The sequence below is a fragment of the Diorhabda carinulata genome, chromosome 6 (genome assembly GCF_026250575.1).
Source record: "Diorhabda carinulata isolate Delta chromosome 6, icDioCari1.1, whole genome shotgun sequence".
NCBI lineage: Eukaryota > Metazoa > Arthropoda > Insecta > Coleoptera > Chrysomelidae > Diorhabda > Diorhabda carinulata.
The window spans coordinates 12,991,766-13,015,055 of record NC_079465.1 but is presented as its reverse complement, the minus strand read 5'-3'; the positions used below and the strand labels follow the sequence as shown (position 1 = coordinate 13,015,055).

General features: G+C 30.4%; 1 protein-coding gene across 1 annotated transcript in view; it reads right to left on the bottom strand.

Annotated features, from left to right (window-relative positions):
* Window positions 1-21,145, bottom strand: part of LOC130895106 (probable ATP-dependent RNA helicase DDX55 homolog) — a 39,664-nt gene extending 18,519 nt beyond the window's left edge. Inside the window, exons 1-8 of the mRNA XM_057802247.1 lie at window positions 20,935-21,145; window positions 20,439-20,608; window positions 18,827-18,988; window positions 7,473-7,719; window positions 5,642-5,901; window positions 3,251-3,448; window positions 2,279-2,413; window positions 1,484-1,670 (exon numbers count right to left, since the gene is read on the bottom strand). Of these exons, the coding sequence (XP_057658230.1) occupies window positions 1,484-1,670; window positions 2,279-2,413; window positions 3,251-3,448; window positions 5,642-5,901; window positions 7,473-7,719; window positions 18,827-18,988; window positions 20,439-20,608; window positions 20,935-21,088 (1,513 nt within the window). The 5' untranslated portion in view covers window positions 21,089-21,145. The remainder of the gene's footprint in view (window positions 1-1,483; window positions 1,671-2,278; window positions 2,414-3,250; window positions 3,449-5,641; window positions 5,902-7,472; window positions 7,720-18,826; window positions 18,989-20,438; window positions 20,609-20,934) is intronic.
* Window positions 21,146-23,290: the final 2,145 nt, after the last annotated feature.

Below are 23,290 nucleotides of genomic sequence, written 5' to 3'. Positions count from 1 at the left end.
AAACAAAACTTTATGTATGTGCCTGTATTATAAAAAACGAATAAAAATTTTCTGATTCATACAATAAGTTTTATTAACTTTTGAAAAAAGGAAGTTATGCTGCCGCACCCTGTATTACATAAATCGAAATAAAAAGAATCAAGTATTGTTAAAATCAGTATAGTTCTTTCAATATCAATTGCAGATTATAAAAACCAGTTCAAAACACTTGCCGATAATTTTGTTTGATCTACCATAGGCGTAGATACATGATTTTATAAATTTATTATTTCTATACATACTTTTAAAACTATGTATATCTTATGTATTCGTTAAAAGGCAATCGAATCATTATAAATCGGACAGCATTAAACGCCGTTATTTGGACACATACACTTAATTGTAGTCCTACTTGGAACTTAGAAAAAAATCATTATTATACCTCGTTAACTTGCTAGAACTTAATGTTATATTATAAAACATAAATAGACGAGGTGTTTGGTTTAAACAGGGTACCAGACGTGAGCTGAGCCCATTCGTTTTTATTTTCTGGAAAACGAAATTTCAAATTCTTTTTAAATAAAACAAAAGTAAAAAACATTTCAATTCCAAAGTATCTTTATAAATATTGATCGTCTAAGAGTCATCATTTAATTGAATTATGAAGGGTTGTAAAGAGGGTGATATCAGTTTTTCCAAATCTCTTGGCGGTGTGCTGCTAGAACTTTCAACCTATTTACTCAGTTCTGGAGTCTGATCACATTTTCGTAATTCTGATTTTACGTTTGCCCATATTAACTCTATAGGGTCAAATATGCAATAGTAAGGAGGTAGTCTGAGAAGAGTATAACCCTGTTCTTTGCACAGCTTGTCAATATGATACATTTTCTCTAACTTTAGACTTTTAATAACAGTAAGCAATTCTTTGTTTGTTGGGCCTCTTTTACGATCGCTGACAGGAATAGGAATATTTTTTCAGGCATAAATGCTAAAATTTGAGCTTTGTTCTACTACTATTTGGTATCTTAAGAGTGGCCACGAATAGTAAAATGCGTTGTCCATAACGATTACTGACTGTGTTGGAATGTTAGGTAAAAGCTGTTCATTAAACCACTTTGCAAATAATTATGCTGCCTATCTAAGTCTTCATTATTAAATACATACCTGTCTTTATTCTCACAACACTATGCAGTTTCATTGTCTTCATTCGCTCATGGTCTAAAGAACGCAATATTTCTATTTATTCAAAGAAATTTATTAATTAAATTAGTCTAACGAACGACGCCTCTGCTTATCACAGACTGTCTGGCAGGAAATATTTCGAAGAAATTTCTTCATTTGGTATGAGTGCCGTGCGTATTTATGAAATATTGATTGTTCCTCGCATAACTGTCTTCTGTAATTGATATTGAAAGAACTATACACAACTCTGAGTTTAAAATTGATTGTGTAGTAGTGTTCAGAACACAATGTAACAGCAAATGATTTACCTAATCTTCCTTACCTGTGTTGTTATACTGCTCTAATTTTTTAAGTCTTATTTTTTCTCTGGCTGTATCTTTGTAAGGAACACAGTTTATATTAAAATTGGGTATTTCTGGAAAATCGGTGATAATTCGTTTCTTCAATTCTGGCATTTTTGGTAGTTGCAAGAGTCCATATGTTGCAGCTACAGCTCCTATTGGTAATTCCTGTGAAAATATGGTTTTTATTGGTTTCTTTGAACTTTTGTAACGTGTGTTGAAATTTGCAATATAACAATTTACAAGTATATCTTTAACAAAATTATGAAGCTAAAACAGAATTAGAGTCTAGTAATTTAAAAAATAATTCAAGTGTAGCATTATTAAATCTTTATACAATTTATAACACAACCCTTAGGTTTTAATTCATTTATTAGCACAAATAAAGGAATTACCAGATATCAAAGGTTTATAAATATGTCCTTAAACTGAATATCTTATTAAAATCTGCTGTTATTTTTTTCTGCATAATCTACATCTACAAGTACATCTCTACGACAAACATCAATTTTAAGACCAATTCACAAAAAATCTTAGAACTGTCCTAGCTATTGTAATACACAAAACCAAAGCAATGGACCAATTTGTCCAGCCTTCAATGTTTTTGTGGATTCTATTTCTCATTTAATAAAGAGCTTTGATGGTCTGTAACTAATAAATGTGAATTGTTCGAAAAATTACTTTTATTTATGTATTTCGGCATTTTTCTCCAATAAATAGATTACTCTATGATCTATATACCACTTTAAACCTAGAAAAATGTATATATTACTTACCTTGACTTGTAGTAAATAAGAGCATTCATGCTTTGAATAGGCTTGAATGTATGAAACAAAAGCTTTAGTACTTTTTTCCATAATAGCTCTGTCTTTTTTTAGTATGTTCCGTATTTTCTCCCTCAAATGTTCTATCTAAAAAGAGGTATATCTATAGAAGATATTTTAGAAAATATTTGCAAGTCATAGACAACACAGGATATCAATATAGGTAAATTATTATATCAACATTACATTACTACCTTCCTCAGGCTATTGAAAGAATAATAACACAAAAATTTATGTACTTTCTCGTTTCTCACTTGCATCTGAGACTATTGGCAGTTTAGAGTGATAATTTTGTAATAAAAAATTGTGAAGTAATTAGGTAAATTATAAACACAGCAGGGTGTTTCTAAATTCATGCAACAAAATTCAGTGATTGCTCATATGAAATGAAGTTGGTTCTTTTCTTTAACCAGCTCACGCCTTCCCGAAATATTACTCTTAGAAGGTGGTGACTAAAATTGAGTTAACTTACACAATTTCTTCTTTATGCCGATAGTTTCAGCAGAGCTTCGCAATAAAATTATTGGCATCAAAAATAAATACTGAAAATCTGGAACTGATGGACTTACACTTAGCAACACTCATCGCCCATCAGGTAAAGTAAAGCGGAGGACAACAGGATCATTAGATTAAGTTAAGTAAAAAAAGGTTAATTATTCTCAATTATTGCTTTGGGAAGTTACTATCACGATTGGCCTACTTTTATGCTTTATTATACAGAACAAGTTTTATAGTTCAGTTTGAACTCCTCTATTTTTTAAAATTTTCACTATATGTACTTTCAGCTTTATTCTGCCATCCTCCATTATTAAAAATGTTACAATTTAATCTATTATGAATAGTTAAATTTAGTTTGGCTGGCTTTAAGATTATATATGTCTTAAAGTGTGGAAAATGGTTGGTTACCTCTTTATAATAACTTACTTTTTCATCCAAAACTACGTTCTCAACAATTTGGAGTTTTACCCTCTGGTTTTGTTCAATAAAGGATACATAAGTTTCTTCATTTTCAAGTAACAGTAAAAGTGCTGAGCCCTGTTTCCCCTGCCGAGCAGTTCTACCGACTCTGTGGACAAAAGCACTAGAACTTGTAGGTGGATCCCACTGAATCACCCAGTCTACCTAAGTCAACATAAATTGATGATAATAAAGTTTCATTTATTTTATATAAGTATAATAATATATTATACAGAAGTATAATAATATATATTATACAGAAGTATAATAATATATATTATACAGAAGTATAATAATGTAACCCGATAAATATATCAAACACAGAAATGATTTGCCATAAAGATTTTAAATGGTAAAAATATCGCTTTCCATCTATTTACTCAATAAGCTTCTGCCCATAACTTTAGTAGAGAAAAATTATCTTGGATTGAATTTCACATTAACAGTAATATCAAATTTTCTGAATGGTCGTAGCATTCATATAAAATATATCAAATTATGCCCCCGCATCATGTGAACAATATTATATAAATAATGAAGCTCGCATTTTTATACAAATCTATCTTTATATATATAAATCTTCTGTACGTGTGTTTGTAATTGAGCTCCTTCTAAACGGCTGAACCTATTTTATTGAATTTTTTTTTGTGTATTCAATTCAAGGGGATTCGGGAATGGTTTAGATTCTCAATTCGATCAACTAGATAATGTTTTATCAATTATTTTTAAATTGTTGTTATTGCTAGAATGTTTTCCATAGAAGTCCGGCAGACTGCGATGCAGTCGTGTCAGATATTCAAAAGTATATATGAGTTTCAGTTGCGCCTGGTAGATGGCGCTGAGATCAGATTCTAAGTTAGCATAAGTATAGTCTAAATTATGGAGACTATAGACTTCATGTGTATGGTGTATAGTGTCTAAACATTCATACTGCTATGCTAATCTATACGATACATATTTGAATGAAGATTCATAAAGGACAATTCGGCTGAACACATTTATTACTTTTTGGTACATCCATTACTTTCTTCTTACGGATATTACTTAATATTATTTATTTTGAAATTTGTTACTGTTTCGAAGTATATATTTTACATAATACTTCATAAAATTCTCCTAACCTACATAACTATCCTAATCTACACATTTTTTTTATGATTTATAGATTTCAGAGACACAATTTCAAAATTATCTCTCATTTTGAATTATACTGTACTGGAAATAGTGAATATACAAAACTATGAAATGAAATTATAATTACAATATTTGTTTAGCCCTGTAAACTTTCACTTTTAGAAGTTACCTACATTAGTTGTTGTGTATTTTTCATAGTACTTTATTTCTACAAAAACATGCTTCGTCTTCGCGGAAGAACAAGAAATATTGGTCGACGTTCTTATATGCGCACATGGTCCATAACCACCGACTGAACAGAACTGTAGAACACTTGACAACTAATGTCAATGTAAGAGAACAAATAGCAAACTAAAGTGCAAATGAGAATTCAGAGCAACGCAATCAACGTCTTCGTGCTAATACATTAAGGCAACGAGAGGCGCGTCAACGAGTGACCGACGCTCACAGAGTAAATGAGAGACAGCGGGTGCAAAATCATCGAGCACTGGCACGAGCATCGTTTAATAATCGCCTTTCGTTTGAATATGACCCTGAAATAGACTATTCATCACATTCGCTAATCATGATTGGTAGTATGGACAAAGAATGTCAATATTGTCATGCTTACAAATACAAAGGTGAATCGGCCGGTTTATGTTGCGCATCTAAAAAAATTTCACTGCCATCACTAAATCCGCCACCAGAACCTTTGAAAACGCTATTAGCTGGAAACACATCTCAATCAAAGTTGTTTTTACGTAAAATCTGTAAATTTAATTCTTGCTTCTACGTTGCGTGCTGGAGAGTGGGAAAATTATCGAATTTATTTGTTTATTCCTCTTAAGGATTGACCAAAAATATTGTACATCCAATGTCATTACGATAATTTCAGGATTTGTAGATAATTAACTCTAAGAATAAATACCCGTTATAGAATAGTTTAAGATTCAACCTTTTCTACAATCAACATCTCTGAAAGCATACTAATACACATTCTCACACGCCATCGATTGGTTGAATTGTGATAAATATATATGAATGACGTTAGGTATTGTAATAAGTTTCTGATAAAAATTTTCATCAAAACGGTCTAATTGTTACAGCTAAAGTTTACATTTAAGACGTGGGACAGGACAACGTCTGTCGGGTCCGCTAGTATTTGAATAATAAGCTTTAGGAATCTAGAAACATTGCATTTTGCGAAAATACAAATATCTTACAAGGAAAATTTGTGGAACTCACTTCGGGAATATCAATGCCTCTGGCCATAATATCGGTACACAATAATAAAGCTTTTTCGGCAATTCTGAATTTTCCTAAAATTGCTTGTCTTTTATGTTTCATTTTTCCATGAATAGCAAGAATTGGTAAATTTAAATGTTTAGGTATGATGTAGGGAAAAATATGAGACCAATAATCTACGCAGGCACACGTTGGCAGAAAAAGTAATCCTTTCTGTATATTTTTCTTTTCAAGAAAATCTATCAAACTGGCTAATTTACCTAAAAAAGAACACAAATATTATTACTCTACATTAAATGTATTATAACATTGTGGCTAATAACAATATTGAAAGGTAGGTCTATTTCTACTTAAACCTCTAACAATTGAAACTGGCATGAGTAAAGACATTGAATAATTGCTAATATAGATGGAGAGCCTTCTTAATGAAAGAGTGGAAACAATGATATTTTACATGTTATCATTCAGCAGCTACTGTATCCATTATGTATTCTGTTCAGATTAAACTCTACACCTGGAACAATACACTATCGAGGCTCAAAAATGCTTGGTTTTTGTTGTCTTTTTGTGCAAGTATGAATGAACAATGGACCACTGTTTCTTTTTCAGGAAAATCTTAATTCAATAGTTGTCACGGCATATAGACGGGAAAATTGTTGTTTTTTCTTTAAAAATATCTTATAATATAGGATAATAGGAGATAAATGGCAATATTTTTGCAATAAATTTATAAAACTTTAACAATCAAAAGAAGAGTTTTAAAAATCTATGATAATTAAAGTAGTAAATAATTCTTAAGAATATTTTAAGAGAAATGAATCAGTTGTTAAAAATGTAAACGAAAGAATATCAAGGACATGAATAACCTAACATTGGAAAGATATCTTTTTGATAAAGATATACTAAAATAAATTCAGATTGGATCGAAATTTTAACTGATATTCTGATAGTAAAATACCATTTGAATAAATGTTTTTTATCTAGGTCCTCATTTTGCACAAAGAATTGACAAGAAATAAATTAAGGTCTGAACCTATAATATTACTTATTTCTATTACAACTATTAACTTAATTGACTTTCGGATGAATATTTCATTCTGTTTCCTCTATGTAATATGCTGTACAAAAAATTAAAAATATAAGTTAGATATTTAATACTTTATCATAAAAAAACCAACCAACTTGGTTCTCAAAACCAAACCAACCAAAACAATAAATTATTAAATTGATTAATAGAGATATCAGATACTGAATTTTGATGCATAGTTATTGAAAAATTTAAAAAATTTATTAGGAGAAAATAATTATTCCGAAAAAATTATATATAACATATTTAAAAGGAGGATAAACAAATTATAATAAATTAACAAACAAAATAGATCCTAAACATCCAAATGTAAAACCTCTTTACCAACCATATTCACAAGGACTTTATCAACGACATCAATAAGATATTAGTATAAGACAAGTCAAAAAGGACAATACAATATCGAAATATTTCACTACACTAAAATCTACTCAATCACAGAAGAAGTTATATATCAACTACCTTGTAATACTTGACGCTGTTTACAAAGGAATATCTAGAAAGTAGATAAATAATTCATCAATTTGATAATAATAAAACTGCATCAACAAACCATTATATTATAGAAAAACAAACATTTAATCATAGAAATTCAAAGAACTTTAAAAGAATGTAAAATATAATATATTGGTCTAATATCATTTATCATGACAATAATTAGAATAAGTCATAAAGGACATAATACATTAACAAAATAAAGATAAAAATAAGATTAGAACGTCAAACATAATATCTATTACTTGCCATTATCTTTTGTGATCAAATAATAATTATTTAATTGATCGGGTGTGCTTTGTTTAGCTTTGGCGGACACGCTGACTAAAACTGGGTTACGCAAACCGGCCCTAATTAAATCTTCAACTTCTTTGGTTTGCGTGGCTGAAAACAGGCCAGTTCTTCTTTGCCTTGGCAAATAACTCAGAATTGTATTGATAGATTTTTGAAAACCCAAATCTAATAATCTATCAGCTTCATCTAGGATTAAAATCTCCTACAACAATTGAACCGTTTAATAATAGTCAAATATACTCAGTAATTAATCGTCATTAGTCTCAAACATTACCTATTTATAGTCTATTTCAGAAATATATATAGCAATAAAATGGGAAATTCCGTCCAGTTCGACTCAATTTCGGTGTCGGCCATAGGTGTAGGTCTTGAAATATTGTGTACATGCGCCATAAGGGCAATGGTGTCTTACCCAAAATTTTTAGACCTTTATAAGTATATTTGTTTAGTTTAACGCATCAGTATTTGCTGTTAAGCCGTAAATAGTGTTCACAGTATTATAAGATTAGTAATAAAATGGCGACATTTACACCAACGAAAAGATGTTCCAATAATTCTCCACTATCAGTGAATGAAAAACTTATTATTCTAAATGTAAACGATTGCATAAAATACAAGTCCTTGATGAAGACACCAAAAGTGTTATTCGAAGAAAAGTTCACTCTTTTTATTTTAAAAAAAGAAATACTCATCCTAGATAAGATTTTAATGGAGCTTTTCCAGGATGGCAGTATTCCGTTGATAACTAAAAAACTTCTATGGACTTCTTTGAGAAATATAGATTTTGCATGGGAAAAGCATAACCGTGAAGCACTTTTACTGGAAAGCGATGAAATTGTTTGCTGGCGACAAAACTACTTAAGAAGTATAAAGCAGTACAGAACAGAGCAGAAGAAAATCTTTTATCTTGAAGAGACGTGGATTAATGAAAGTTATACAGTACCAAAAATGTGGAAAGACAAAAATATAACCAGTGCTCGCCAAGCTTTCATGGAAGGCCTGTCAACGGGTATTAAGGTGCCTTCAGGTAAAGGGAAAAGACTGATAATCGTCCATATTGGAAGCAAAGAGGGATTTTTAAAAGAAGGTTTGCTAACCTTTCAGTAGTGCCATACGGGAGATTACCACGAGGACATGGATACGGATGTTTTTGAAGACTATTTTGGTGAAATGATAAAATATCTTCCGGCTGATTCAGTACTAGTTATGGATAACGCAAGTTTTTATTCTCGACGCATTGAAAAGACTCCAACTTTATCTTGGAGAAAACAAGAAATTATTGATTGGTAAACCACCAAAAGTATTGAATTTGAAGATAATTTGATAAAGAAAAGGAGTATTTGCTGTAGCAAATTAACACAAACATCATTTTATGAAATACACCGTGGAAGATATAGCAGAAAAACATAGTGTAACTGTGCTGCGCACACCGCCATATCATTGCGAACTAAATCCTATAGAACTTATATGGGCGCAAGTGAAAGGATTTGTAGCAAGACACAAGATGACATTCAAAATGAAAGATGTTAAGCTACTGTTTGATCAAGCCATTAAGGAGGTGACACCAGAGAACTGGCGAAAAGCAGTCCAGCATATCATTAAAGAAGAGGAGAAAATGTGGGATCTTGACTACTTCATCGATCGGACCGTCGACCCGTTAATTATAACGTCAAGAGGAGATGACAGTTCCTCAGATGACGAAGAATATTATGATTTTTTTTAATTTAATTTCTGTATAATGTATTTTTTGTATAATGTTCAATAAAAAATAAATATACTTAATACTATGTACATAATGCCTAATTTTTAATCTGTTGAAATAAAATTCTTTCCCTTTTACGAGCATCCTACCGGTACGCCCTTGGCACAATATTTTTAGTGTTTGTGAATGGATAACAATAGGCTAAACCAATAAATTGACCCTAACCCGGGTGATACTACCTACACTTGAAAAAAAAAATTTTTTTACAATGAAATCAATGCCAAACTATGAAAGTACCTTAAATATTCGTTGGGTCACTCTGTGGTCCCTTTGCATACCTAATGAGTTTTTATTGCTCTATACATTTCTGAAATAAACTATAGTTATCATATAATAAAGTGCCTCATTTTACAACACAAATGATATAATTGTAGTTTTTTAAAGATTTTAATAAATCTATTTGAATTCAATGAAAAGTTCTTTTAAATTGTTTGGACTATTTCGAACAATTTGATGTAATATTATCAATCCAAGAAAATCTTAAACAACCTTATGATATTTCTTTTGCAATGTTTTTCTTATTTATTCACACTCTTTCTATTCGTGGGGTGAATGTATGAACACTGTCTCTTACGTTCGTAATTTATTTCAAGACTTTACACTACACTTCACTAACTTATAAGAATTAACGTATCATTAACAGTTAACTAACTTATATATATGGTGGCTAAACACCCCAGATGGGGTAACGCCGCTCTTACGAGCTTTCTAGATCTTTTTTTTTTCTTTGTTTCGGGGTAGATCAGTCCCCATTCTCTTCTGTTTATATCTTGTGGCACATATCCTGCCAGGCTCGTCTATCTTTCGTTTTTTCTTGCCAGTTCCACATCCCAATTCTCTTAAGGTCGTCTTTTACCTCTTGCCACCATGTAGACCTTGGTCTTCCTCTTCTTCTAGCACTTCCAGGGGTCCAATCTAATATTGAGTACGCTACTGTTTCCTCTCCTGCTCTCCATACATGTCCCAGCCATCTTGCTCTTTGTTGTTTAATTTTTCTTACTATGTCCTCTTTAATTTCTTGTGCTATTTCATGGTTCATTCTTCTTCGGTACTCATTTTCTGTTAGTTTTACTGGTCCTAATATTGTTCTTAATATTTTTCTCTCAACAATTCTTAAGTCTTCTTCTTGCTTTTTTGTCATAGTCATAGTTTCTGCAGCATACATCATGACCGGTCTAATAACTGTTTTATATATTCTCATTTTTGTACTTTTTCCTAGTATTTTGTTTTGCAGTAGTTTTGTTAGCGTAATATGCCCTGTTAGCTGCTGTTATTTTTTCTTTGACTTCTGCCTCTTTATTTCCGTCACTACTTAAGGTTATTCCTAAGTACTTGAATGTATCTACTTCCTCAAAATCAAAATTTCCAATTTTTATTTTCTGTTTACCTCCTATAATACGTTTATCTAGCCTCATTATTTTTGTTTTCTTTTCATTTATTTTGAGACCCATTTTACTTCCTTCTAGTACTATTTCCTTTAGCATTTCTTCCATTGTGTTTCGACTTCTTGTGATAAGTGCTATGTCGTCTGCATATGCTACTATTTGTCCACTTCTAGTTTTTATTGTTCTCTTGTCTATTTTACGCATCACATATTCCAGTGCCAAATTGAACAGCGTCGTTGATAAAGCATCCCCCTGTCTTACACCCTGATTTAATTCAAATTCTTCTGTGTTCCCCACTTGTGTCCTTACTGTGACTGTTGTTTTCTTCATTGTACACTGTATTAGTTTTCTTAGTTTGGGGTGTATTCCCAATTCTTTTAGTGCCGACATGAGCTTACTTCTTTTTATCGAATCAAACGCTTGTTCAAAATCTATGAAGAGTATTTCCACTTCCATTTTATACTCATGCGCTTTCTCCATTATCTGCTTGACCGTATGGATAGCATCTATTGTAGATTTTCCAGATGTAAACCCGGTTTGGTACTGTCCAATTATGGTTTTGGTTTGTTTTGAAATTCTTTTTTGTATGAGTGTTGACAGTATTTTGTATGCGGTGTTTAACAGCGTGAGTCCTCTGTAATTCTTACATATCTGTTGACCCCCTTTTTTGTGTATAGTAATAATTTCACCAGTTTCCCAATCCTCAGGCATTTTTTTTTCGATCCATATCTTTTTGATCAATTCATATAGCCGATATTGGAGGTCAAAGCCTCCATATTTTATTAGCTCCATATTAATGCCATCTAATCAGGTGCTTTTCCATTGCGGCTTTTATTGATTATTTCATAGATTTCCTCTCTTGTTGGTTCATCCGTATTTTCGGTTGCATTTTCTAGATCTTCTATTTGTTGATATTCTTCATCTTGGAGTACTTCTTTATCTGTAAGTATTTCCTTAAAATATTGCGTCCAAGTCATTTTGTACTGGTGTTCATCTTCCGTAACTTTTCCGTTGCTATCCTTTATGCCTTTTATCTTCCCTTTATTTACCTTATTTTGTTCATTTATGCTCTTATAGAACTTCTTCGAGTTTATATTTATATTTTCCCTTTCTATTTCCTTTATTTTGCTGTCTATCCAATTTCTTTTTGCTCTTGTATTAACGCTTTTTGATTCTTTTCTTAACTCATTATATTTTTGTAAGTCCTGATGCTTGCCAGTTTGGATCCATTTTAGTCTTGCCCCGTTTTTTTTATTTAGTATTTCATGACAATTTTCATTATACCAGCCTTTATTTGTTGTTTTTTCTTTTATTCCGACATGTTCTGCTGCTGCTTCTTTTATACAGTCTTTGATTTGTACCCACTCCGTTTGTATATCATTTGACTTTGTCTGTTCTCTTAATTTTTTTGTTAAAGTATCTCTGTATTTTTTTCTTGCATTTGTGTGGTTCAATTTTTCAATGTTCGATTTCTTTTTTTTAGCATCTCTTCTACATCTTTTAACCTTCTGCTTTATAGTTGCTGTAACTAGAAAGTGGTCCGTATCTGCGCAAGCTTCCCTAAATGTTCGGACATCCTTTACAGAGCTTTGTTTCCTTCTTGTTATTAATATATGGTCTATTTGCGTGAATGTTTTGTTGTCCGGGGCACTCCAAGTCACTTTGTGGTGGTACGGATGCTGGAATTTGGTGCTGCTTATGACCATATTCGTACTTATAGCTAAATTGCACAATCTTGTTCCATTATCATTTGTTACATTGTGTACTGTATGTTTTCCTGCAACTTGTTTTATGTAATCTTCTTGACCTATCTGTGCGTTAAAATCCCCCAGTACTATAGTTGTACCTTCCTTGGGTATTCCTTCGATTTCCTTCTCCAGATTCTCTTATAGTTTTTCTTTTTCTTCTTCTTCAGCATTTTCTGTTGGCGCATACACGTTTAAGACTGATAGGTTAAAGGGGGTTGCTTTTATTCGTAAATACGCTATTCTCCCGTTTACCGCCCTAAAGTCTATTATATTGTCTTTTAGTTTTTTGCTTACTATAAAACCTGTCCCACCTTGCCCTTGTTTCTCGTTTCCTGAGTATAAGAGGGTGTACTCTTTTTTGTTTATAATTCCCTGTTCTTTCCATCTAATTTCTTGTATGGCTGCTACATCCACCTCATATTTTCTTAGTTCAGCTGCTATTTCTTCCATTTTTCCTGGAGCCAGCATAGTTCTAACATTCCATGTACTAATTTTAATTTCCATTTTTTTGTTTACTTTTTTATTTATTATTTTATTTTTTTTATTTTTAGTTCTATTTCTATATAAAACATTTAAATTCTCGGTTACTTTTCTATTTCGTTCGGTTCACTATGACTATTTATTATAAACTAACTAAACTGTGAAAAACAAGTTTATACGCAGATCATTGATTATAAACGATAATTTGGATATTTAGTTTCTTATTTCTCACACCATTTGATATATTAATGCATCTAAATGTTCTTGATTTTTGATAATTTTTAAAAGAAAGATAAATTTTGACGTTTCGACTTTTATTGTCTTTATCAAAATATGATAATGACACTGACAATTTGCTTATTTATATTGATCTACAGATCACCTTCCTCATGAATATCAAAATAAGGATAAAATTAACTTAAAACTTTGTTCTAATAAGAAAAATTAATTTATTAGAATTTACAAAAGAGAGCTATAAATTTTACCCAAATTTAGATCTTTTTTATCATTTATCTTTTTCGTTCTTATGAATGTGAACCATTTCTAAAAATTCTCTTTGTCGTGTATTATATTCCGTTTCAAGAATTTTTGAATTATTACAATTGAATTTATGTTTTTTGGATATTTCATGGTTCGTTAATGCAGTTCTATTTGTTTTTATCGTATTGATGACCTCTTAGTCTATTTTCTAAATACTGAGACGTTTGCCCTATGTGGACAGCGTTACAATTAGTTCAAGGCACTTGATATATAATATTACTTCTTTTGTTTTTTGGTGTTTTAGATTTTAATTTAGTGAAATATTTGGATAATGTATTATGTCCTCTATGACTTATACTAATATCATATTTATTCAAATAATTCGATAATTGTTGGGAAAGTTCTTGTACATATGGTAAGAAAAAATGTTTTGTTTTAATGTTTCGTTTCAGTTTTGTTTTTAAATTGAATGTAGTATCTGTTTATCCTTTTCTTGAATATGTTATTTATCATTTTTTCCGGATAATTATTTTCTTTCAATGCTGTTTTTGCTTTTTGAATAGCTAAGCATCTAAATTCAGGATCTTATAGTTGGATATATCTATCGTCCAAACTTACTATCACTGATGTTTTTTGTGACATAGGATGACACGAATTGAAGTTTAAATATCTTGAGGACCAAGTTAGCTTCGTATACCATTCTGTTCTTATGTTATTGTTAATTTTATATAATGTGACATCAAGAAAATCGGTTCTATTATTGTGCTCAACCTCGATTATGAATTGAAGTTTTTCTTGATAAGAATTGAATTTTTTACTTGTTTTCAATTTGATTCTTTGGTACATTAGTAATGCAATCATCTACATATCGGAGAAAGAATGAAATATTTATATCAAGTTTGCTTAGGAGAGTTTCCTCAAGATCTTCCATTACCAATTGTGCTATAACACTTGAAATGGAAGCTCCCATAGCACAACCATCAATTTGTTTGTATATTTCATTTTCACATTTGAAGTATGTTGTTGTAAGTGTGAGTTCTATAGCTTTTATAAATTCATTTTGAGGTATTTCTGTATATTCTTTAATTTTGTTCCATTTTTTCATTAATATATTTTTCACAATGGTAGTAGGAATATTTGTATATAAAGAAACCACATCTAACGAAATAAATAAACATATTCATTAGGAATTTTGATACTTTTAATTTTTTCTCTGAAATCCCATGTGTTTTTGATATAAATTTTTTTTTCAAATAATTAGATAATGGGGTGAGAGGAGTTTGATACTTGAAACAATCGGTCGAAGGAAGGTTTGTGGAGTTTTGGTAAACCATATATTTTAGGGGGTAAGGCATTGTGAATTTTCAATTTTTTTGCGTCTGATGGCGAAATGAAAAGTTGTTCTTTCCAAGATTGAATTAGATCATTATTTTGTTTTTGATAAGAATTCGTAGGGTCTTGTTTAATTTTTTTGTAAGTTGTCTTATCATTTTACTATTATAATCTTCTGATTTCATAATAACAATTTTATTAGATTTATCTGCTTTCAAAATTTTGAGATTTCTATTTTTATTTATGAATTTTTTGGTTTTAGTTATATTTTGAGGTTTGATATTGTTTTGTTGTCTTTTGTTTATCAATTTATTTTGAAATAAGCGATAATATTACAAGTATCAGATCTTATTTTATTTTGAATTTCGTTATTTAGATAATTGGTGTTGCATTCAATATTACATAAGATATTTGTCACAGGTAATTCTTTGTCTCTAAAAATATTTTGTGCAAAATTGGGACCTAAGATAAAACTTCTTTTACTTCATCTGATATGAGAGTATCAGTTAAATTATTGATCCATTTTGATTTTATTTCATTTGTATTTTCAAGAATTGGTTGTTGTTTTGATATTAGCTTATAAATTTTCTTAATATTTTCCTTTGCATTTATTAAAAAGTTATTCAGTTCTTTCTCGACATTTTTCTTTAAATTTTTGGAAAATATTAATAGGAATTACTTCATTTATTTTAAATGTTATGTTTTCTAAATCATTTTCTAATTTTCTTATTAGAGTAGTTGATTCGGTAATAAATAGTTGTATGACTTGGAAAATGAATCTAGAATTGTGAAAAATATATTAATGAAAAAATGGGACAAAATTAAAGAATATACAGAAATACCTCAAAATGAATTTATAAAAGCGATAGAACTCACACTTACAACAACATATTTCAAATATGAAAATGAAATATACAAACAAATTGATGGTTGTGCTATGGGAGCTTCCATTTCAAGTATTATAGCACAATTGGTAATGGAAGATCTTGAGGAAACGGTTCTAAGCAAACTTGATATAAATATTCCAATCTTTTTCCGATATGTAGATGATTGCATTACTGCTGTACCAAAGAATCAAAGTGAAAAGATAAGTAAAAAATTCAATTCTTATCATGAAAAACTTCAATTCACAATCAAGGTTAAGCAAAATAATAGAATCAATTTTCTTGATTCACATTATATAAAATTAACAATAACATAAGAACAGAATGGTATATGAAATCAACTTGTTCCTCAAGATATTTAAACTTCAATTCGTGTCATTCTATGTGACAAAAAAGATCAGTGATAATAAGTTTGGCTGATAGATCTATCCAACTATCAGATCCTGAATTTAGATGCTAAATATTTATAAAGCAAAAACTGCATTGAAAGAAAATAATTATCTGAAAAAAATGATAAATAACATATTCAAGAAAAGGGTAAACATATACTACAATCAATTTAAAACCATAACTGAAACGAAACATCAAATCATATTTCCTTACCATATGTACAAGGACTTTCCCAACAATTATCGAATCATTTCAATAAATATGATATTAGTATAAGTCATAGAGGACATAATACATTATCCAAATGTTTAACTAAATTAAAATCTAAAACACCAAAAAACAAAAGTAGCAATATTATATATCAAGTGCCTTGTACTAATTGTGACGCTGTCTACATAGGGCAAACATCTCAGTATTTAGAAAATAGACTAAGAGGTCATCAATACGATAAAAACAAATAGAACTGCATTAACGAACCATGAAATATCAAAAAAACAAATTCAATTATAAATATTCCAAAATTCTTGAAACGGAATCTAATACACGAAAAAGAGAATTTTTAGAAATGGTTCACATTCATAAGAACGAAAAAGCTATAAATGATAAAAGAGATCTAAATAATTAAAGTAAAATTTATAGCTCTATTTTGTAAATTAACATGTTCAATCAGTGCACATTTTTCAGCATGTAATCTGCAAGTCACTTTTGAGGGAGATAATTCTGTTGGATAAGAATCTAAGTGTATAACTGACATATTGTTTCTAACAATCTTTACATGGAATGCTATAAATAACATTGGTAAGTGAAAATAGAGGTGTTTTATCTTTTATTTTGAAAAAGATAGACACGGTTTCCTGTACCAATCTATCAAGATGGAATTATCCAATCTGCGAATAAACCTCGTATCCAGAAATGGTACAGAATGATTGGCATCTTCTACCTCTATGATGAATTAGATATGTGGACCACAGCTATTAAAAGTATCTAAAAGGGTTTAAAGGAAAGTACAGGAATATATATATAAATATATATTGTTGAAAAGAAATGATATTTCAAAAAATGAATTCTCATTTATATTACAATGATATCTTCCCATTTTTTGTCAATAGCTATGCAAGCTCCTAAATAGACGTTATTTAAAATTAAGCAACATCCAGGCTAGTCAACACATAGTTGTCTGTATTGTTTTGTAAGTTTTGTATTATTAAATTGATTATAAATATCAAACGAATCTTTTACAAAGTAATCATTATTTGAATCATATGCATAAGATATTTGTTGCAAATTGTGCAATTTGCTCCATAGCGGCCCTTATGGAGGCTACTATAGGTCTCATGGATAAGTTGGGTTTATGGACCTTTGGGAGGGTGTATAATTTTGGTGAAATACCATGATAGCTCGAAGTTTTTTTCTTACTAGATAATAGAATAATTACCGGGAAATTGAATTGTTATTATTTATAAAATGATTGGTGATTATATTGGTGGCTCTTGCAATAGTGGATATTAGGTATGGATGAGTAATAATGGGTTCTATAATAAATTTTAGACTCAAAGCTAAGAAGTTCAATATATCATTTGGAATGAAAGTATTAGGTATATTTTTCATGCATTTAGGATTTGATTTGAAATTTGATTTGATTAGTGAATCATATAATGTTATAAATTTGTTAATATTTTTGTTTTTTACTTCATGACAAAGTTTGTAGTATGTTCTTTGTTGTGTACTAATGAAACTGGAGACTATGTATTTATTAGTGAGTGAAATTAAAGTAGGATGTAAAACTTTGAGACATGATTCTAATGTCTTAAATCAAAGAGTGATTTGCAGCAATCTCAATATTCAATAGTTTATATTCTAACCTGCTCATATTTGTGAATTTCCAATATGCATTTTGGTTGAAGATTAGTGAAGTTATGAATGTTGTTACGGCTGTTGTATGTGAGGGTATGATCCAAGTATTTCTTCATTTTAGTGGAAAACATCTTCTATTGTATTCTTTTGCTAGCTTTATCTTAATCTTTGACTATGATTTGAATTCTCTAGCTGTGTTGTTTCTGTAGTTAGACCTTATGTTATCAAAAAATCCCATTTCTGTATTGTTTAACACATCAACTATCAATACTACTATAATTATAAACTCTAATATCACACCCAATAGTGCATCTGAACTGTCTCAATCTCATATAATTTACAAATCTCTACCTTTTAATAGGCTCACCAAACTCTCCAACCAAGATAACAAATCCAATATTGCAAATAAAACAATTTTAACCAGAACAGATCTATCTTTTCCAAAATAAAAGATAAAACACCTCTATTTTCACTTACCAATGTTATTTATAGTATTCCATGTAAAGATTGTAACAAACAATATGTCAGTCAAACCCTTAGATCCTTATCCAACAGAATCATCTCCCACAAAAGCGACTGTAGATTACATCCTGAAAGATGTGATCTAGCCGAACATGTTAATTCGACCAATCATCGATGGATTTCAGTGTTGCAAGCGTTTTAACAACTAAACCACATCCCAAAAAGAAACTTTTCAGAAATGGTCTACATCTCTTAACTACAAAATTGTATAAACAAAAAACATAAACCATCTTAGCGAGATTTATTAAAATATTTCAATTAATCAATAATCAACGTCACTTTGAACTTGAATTTTGAATCCTATGAATTTAAATTTTTTACAAGAATTCATACAAGTTCAAGCAACTACAAAGTTGATAATATAATTATTTGTATAAAAATTAAGCTGCTATTAATATGATATAAAACTGGAATTTATTATGTGAGCTTTATTGTATTTTATTTCCTAACTAGTATATTTTTTGGTACTTACCAAACTTTTCAGTGATTTAGCTAAGTTTAAATCATATTTTCTAACAAGTAAATCTTCTAGCCTGCCTGGAGTACAAATTAAAATGTTTCCACCTTGTGTTTTGAAATTATTTACATCCTCTTCAACACTATTTCCACCAACAAATAAAATTTGAGATATATTCTGTAAGATACCATACGAAAATTATTAAAGTATCTATGAAAAATCGAAATTCTGCAAAATATGTTATTTACTTTCCAGATATGACAGAAACTTAAAACATTCATTATTACATAAATTAACAATAATTAAATTGACAGAAAATAAAACAATGCCAATTATAAATATGTCGTTGCTACAGAAATGTTTGGTATTAATATGATATATTATGATTACTTTGACTATTTCCTTCGAAAAATTTAAGCCAACCAAAAAGCTGTAATATTTTATGTTTACCTAGCAACGATCAAATTTCAGCGATAATACTGCACTAGTGCAAATTATCGATAATTTGCACTAGTGCCAAATTTTCGTCTAGGATGTAAACTCATTTTGAAATATTTTTTCACGAACAAAACTGTTGTCAATAAGTTACCGTAGATACCAATTCAATGCCAATATGATGATCGTCAACTACGGTATAATTTAAAGAATAACAAATTTTAAACACAGAATTAAGTTTATTTTGAATTAAATTTTTCTCAGGAAATAGTCTGCCAAAATGCCCTCTCGTGCATGTCAAATTGTCTCATAATTTCCTCTTGTGCGCATTCGCGCACTTGAGAAAATTAAATTATCGACAATTTGACATGCACTCGGGACATTAATATTGACTATTTCCTTCGAAAAATTTAAGCCAACCAAAAAGCTGTAATATTTTATGTTTACCTAGCAACGATCAAATTTCAGCGATAATACTGCACTAGTGCAAATTATCGATAATTTGCACTAGTGCCAAATTTTCGTCTAGGATTAATAAACATCATTTGGTTTTAATTTTATATTTTAAGAAAAGGAACAATTATTGTTTATTTTAAATTAAATTTTTCTCAGGAAATAGTCTGCCAAAATGCCCTCTCGTGCATGTCAAATTATCTCATAATTTCCTCTCGTGCGCATTCGCGCACTCGAGAAAATTAAATTATCGACAATTTGACATGCACTCGGGACATTAATATTGAAAATACAATGTTCTAAATTTAATTCTTATCCTTTTTTGGGTTGTTTTCAAATAAGTATAATGAAAAGTATCATTCATTACAGGTCCAGAGATGTATTTTCCCAGGCTTGCATGACTTCTGATGAGAATTTCTCATGTACACATAGAAAAATCCCTATTTCCAGACTCCTAATGAAATATACTATTCAATCTTACAAAAAATATTTATACTTAGTTGTCATATCACTAAATAGGAGAAACCCTCAATTCAAATGTTTCAGTTACTTTGAAATTTAAAAATTGAATTATAAATTTTAGTCAAGAAAATTCACATAAATATTAAAAAAATTCACTAGTTGAGTATAAGTTAATCACTACAAATTTATCCAGGTGATTCACATTTTGTATTGAGTTTACCGTCTACCACTATTAAAAATATTTTGGTCATATTTAAAATTTATATTTATTGCTTACTTTCACATGTATTAATAATGTGTCTAGCACATATTTGGTTTGTAGAGCTAGTTCCCTTGTTGGGGACAATACAACAGCTCCAACTTGATGTTTGCCCCATTTTTCTTCCGATTCTCTCTGTTTCATGATTTGTAAGGTTGGTATTAAAAAAGCTAATGTTTTACCAGAGCCTAAAATAATCATATATTAATTATTTACCTGATAAACTGATCTGTTTTTACTCTGCTGTATATACCCTTCAGATATAGCTAACTTTTATCAACGTCTATTTTGAACTAATTGAACCATTATGCTAATTCCATATTCTCATACTAAATATTAAAGTAGATTTGCTGTTAATATTATTATCTATTTGAGTGATGTGCAATGTGTAAAATTGTATTATCAGATCGTACAAGCAACAGAGTTCAGCCCTAATTATTTCTTGTGTAATATGGGTTTTCTTTCGGCCTCGATATTCTATTACCTAATAAGCAAAATTCTGAAATGTACCCACCTGTAACAGCTTCAGCAGCTACATCCTTTTTCTTCAATAATTGCGGGATAGTATATGCTTGTACTGGAGTCATAGTTGGAAATTGTAAACATTTGATACCATTCTTTACTTCTTCGTGTAAAATTACGTCCAATTGATTCCATTTGATCAACATTTCTTATCATTGATACTCTAATTCAAATTTACAATAACCTCACTTTTCTTCTTCTTCTTTGTGGTGATGGACTCAATCCCTAGGGTAAGTTAAGGTTCCTGCAATTTGATTTAACTGTCCAGAATTGCGAAAATTATTTCATCTTATTCATGGTCATTACTCCTTCCAGCCATCTGAAATTATAAAATTTTACAGTTTGTTTTCTTTGAAAAAGCAAATATTAGGGAAGCACTTTTAGTAGTTGGATTAATAAGCATGCATTCCAATTTTAAAACAGAGCTACCACTAAACAAGCAATTGAGCATACTAAAATAAAATTTATTTCTAATGTCACTTCTAATGCTGCTGCATTCTAATAGTTTGTGTTTCAAACTCCCTACTTTCCCGCACATGCACTGAGGCGAGTCGACCACTCCATTCTATAAAGATGCTCTTGAGAGCCACAATGACCCAATCTTATTCTACACATCATGGTGATTCTGACCCTATCCAAATTCACTTAACAAAACCACGGTTTTTGATTGATTTTGCCCATCAATTCAAACAGATGTTTTCCTTTTATTTTGCATATTTTTGTCAATTCCTCATTCCACAGATCCCTTATTTCTTTTTTGATGAAAGGTAATAAATCTTTATAGTCAGTTTCTCTAAAATTGATATTATCTTCATTGAGATTTTATCTGCCTCCTCATTCCCGTGCATCCCCGTGTGGTCAGGTATCCAAGCCAATTCAATTTCTATTCCTCTTTGCTTGGCTTCCCATAGATGTTGTCTTATCATTAACTGTGAGAAGTCTGTACTGCTGTCTAGGCCAAATCTTTTTATTTTTTGTATTGCACTACTCGAATCCGTTAGAATTAAAACCTTGGTTTTTTTATATTCAATACTTCATTGGATCGCTACAGCAATTGCTGGGGTTTCAGCCGTGCATATACTGGCATAGTTCGATACTCTAGCTGATGCTTTGAATATAGTTGCTTTGTCTTTGTTTTTCATGTACAGACCAAACCCAGTTTTGTTCTCTTCATTTTTAGAGCCATCTGTATATATTGTCTGGTAGTAGGGCCATTTTTCGTGTAGGATGTTGGCTAGGAATATTTGATTATTATGGGAAGATTTTGAGAGTTTAAGATTGTGTGTTTTGACATCCATTAATTGCGATTCATAGAAGTGTGAAAAACAAGGGATTAATTGGTTTTTTTATATGAGTATTTAATGATAAAGTTCTATAGACCTTCTACTACTGGAAATTTGGTACATTTGGAAACAAACTCTTGATCTTGGTAAAAGTTTATTAGTAAAGGAAGAATTAAGATTTTTTAATGGATAGTTGTTTGATTTCTTGTTGTTGTTTGTGTTGTTTTTGTGCTAGCCACACCTGTCTCCAATTGAGTGGGAGTTCACTAGCCTGTGCTAGAAGTGAATTTGTTGCAGTTAAGGATATGGTACCCATCACCACTCTCAAATCTTTAAACTGAGTTTTTTTAAGTTTGTTTAAGTTTTGTTGTGAGACATTATTGAACAAAATCGATCCGATATCTAGGTGTGATCTTACAACAGCCTTGTAGCTCATAAGTAGCTCCCCACCAAGCTGTAGAGATTGATCTCATGACGTCTATCCCTTTTTGTGCTTTCGCTACAATCTTGTCTGTGTTTTGTGGATTTCATTTTTTCATCTAATATAACTCCTAAGTATTTGAATGATAGCCTCTCTATTAATTTCTATCTCAGGTATTACTACCGTTGATTTCCTTTTTTGGAATAAGGCAGCCTTTGATTTGTGAACCGAGATCTGTAGAAAATGCTGCTCTAGCCATCTTCCTATATTATATAAAGATTCATTAATATTCCTGATTGTTTGATGGATGTTCTGCTATTAAGACTAAGTCATTAGCAAATGCCAATAATTCTACTCCCTCTGTCTTCAAATCAAACATATCGTTTGTGTAGATGTTGTATAGTAAAGCCGAGCCCTGAGGTAATCCTTTACATAGTAGAATAGAGCTTGATTATTATATCAATAGTTTTCTGTGGAATTTTCAGCTTTGCCAGTTTATCTAATAAGATAGGTATTCTCACATGATCATAGGCTGATTTAATATCAAGAAACACAGTTAACATTTTTTTGTTTTTTTAAAGGATAGAATTATTTTAGTTTCTAGCATATTCAGATTGTCGAAGATACTTCTCCCCTTCCTAAAT